The sequence below is a fragment of the Echinops telfairi genome, unplaced genomic scaffold (genome assembly GCF_000313985.2).
Source record: "Echinops telfairi isolate 266 unplaced genomic scaffold, ASM31398v2 ScPeMD7_18;HRSCAF=68, whole genome shotgun sequence".
Lineage (NCBI taxonomy): Eukaryota > Metazoa > Chordata > Mammalia > Afrosoricida > Tenrecidae > Echinops > Echinops telfairi.
In genome coordinates this window covers 47,876,279-47,877,910 of record NW_022103915.1, presented here as the reverse complement: position 1 = coordinate 47,877,910, position 1,632 = coordinate 47,876,279, and the positions used below count along the sequence as shown (strand labels likewise).

Genomic DNA, 1,632 nt, shown 5'->3' with positions numbered 1-1,632 from the left:
TAAGGAGGTCTGGTGATGCTGTGGGTTAGGTGTTAGGCTGTTCACTCTGAGTGCTCTGAAATCCACCTCTGTTCCCTGGGGGGGAGATGAGGCTGGTTCCTCCCATAGTGATTTACAGACTTTGAAACCTCATGTAGGGTCACCATGAGTCAGAATCAACTTGATGGCTATAGTTTGTTGTTGTTTTTAAATGTTTTACTTAGTTGTCATAATGTTAATGACTAAAATGTCGTAAATAATTATTTCACAATTTGCCTCATCGTTGTCCTGTTATTAGATACTAACGTGGCCATTTTAAAGTTTTTTTCCTTTGTAAATAATGCTGTAATGAATGTCATCTCCTATTTATTGTTTTCCTTCTTGTTAGGTTATTTTATTTTTTTTCTAGAATAGATTACTAGGTCAAAGTAATCATAAAAAACACCTGAAGGCTTTTCTTATACTTATTGGTAGATGGACTTATCATTTCTTATATCGTAGTGATTTATTATTTATTAGCCCTAAGTGTGAAATATTCTTAGAGTCTATAGTTCTTTTGATTTTTAGTGAGCATGAATTTTTTCTATTGACTCTTCATGATTTTTGTATTCTGTGTAAATTGGATTTAATTTTTAAAGAATGGGAGGAGTTACACTCAACATTTTTTAAAAGTAAGTTAAATATGCTATTTTATTTCCCATTAAAGTGCCTTCAAAAGAAGTTGAAGCCATTGGTTTTGAGAAGCAGAGGTCACCTTTGGAGACACCAGCCCCTCGAAGGTCTGCTCCTGTGCCTGTGTCAAGAGATAGCAAACTCTCCACGAGAGACAGTCCTGTGGCCGAAAAAGAGAATATGGAGATGCCAGTTCATGCAGGTAATCGGACGGTTATCATTAGCACCCCCTGTGTTTTTACGTGGATCTCAGATCTCCTCACTCACACTCTACAGTTCCCTGTGTGCTCAGGTAACTAAAGTGGGATCTTTATTTTTAATGTTTTTCTTGAAATGGCACTTAATGGGCAAGTCACGCTTCTTTAGATCCTTTGTGGTAAGAGTTACAAGTATACATTTATGATATTCTAAGTACTTCTTACGGGTTATTACTTAGATGTTTAATGAAAAGAATTGTTATTAGTAAAAAAAAAAAAGCATGTTTGCTAGAGATTAAGGTTTTTTAGAGCATGTTTCCTTCTATCCTTAAAGGTGAATTTTCAGAATAAAACTCCCAAGAAGTTTAACGTTTCTCACTATGTTCTGGTTGGAAAAAGTGCTACTCTGTGAATGTATTAGTAGAATGAGAGCCTTTGAAAAGACCTGAGATAGTAGTAGGAGTCATGTCCGTCAGCGGACTCCCAGATCCTAGCAGCCCCGTGCCCAGCAGGGTCAGACCCTTGTGATCCACAGGGGTCTCAGTGACTGATTTATCAGAAGAAATCACACCTGTTTTCTTAGTTGGCCTTGATCCTGAAACTCCTGTGGAAACCAATTAAGTGTGACAGACCCCCAAGCCTCCACTGACCATCCAGTGGAGGCTGTGCGTAGCCCTACGGAGCAGAGTAAGTGCGGTCATTGACCTGTAAGCGGCAGTGCTCAGCATGTTTAAAATGCATTCAATCTTCTCTTGAATTGTTTAAAGAATTTCTTTTTTTTTTT

General features: G+C 37.9%; 1 protein-coding gene across 1 annotated transcript in view; it reads left to right on the top strand.

Moving 5' to 3' along the window:
* Positions 1-1,632, top strand: part of KIAA0586 (KIAA0586 ortholog) — a 113,561-nt gene that overhangs the window by 10,678 nt on the left and 101,251 nt on the right. The window contains exon 9 of the mRNA XM_045287630.1: positions 686-853. Coding sequence (XP_045143565.1) covers positions 686-853 — 168 coding nt within the window. The remainder of the gene's footprint in view (positions 1-685; positions 854-1,632) is intronic.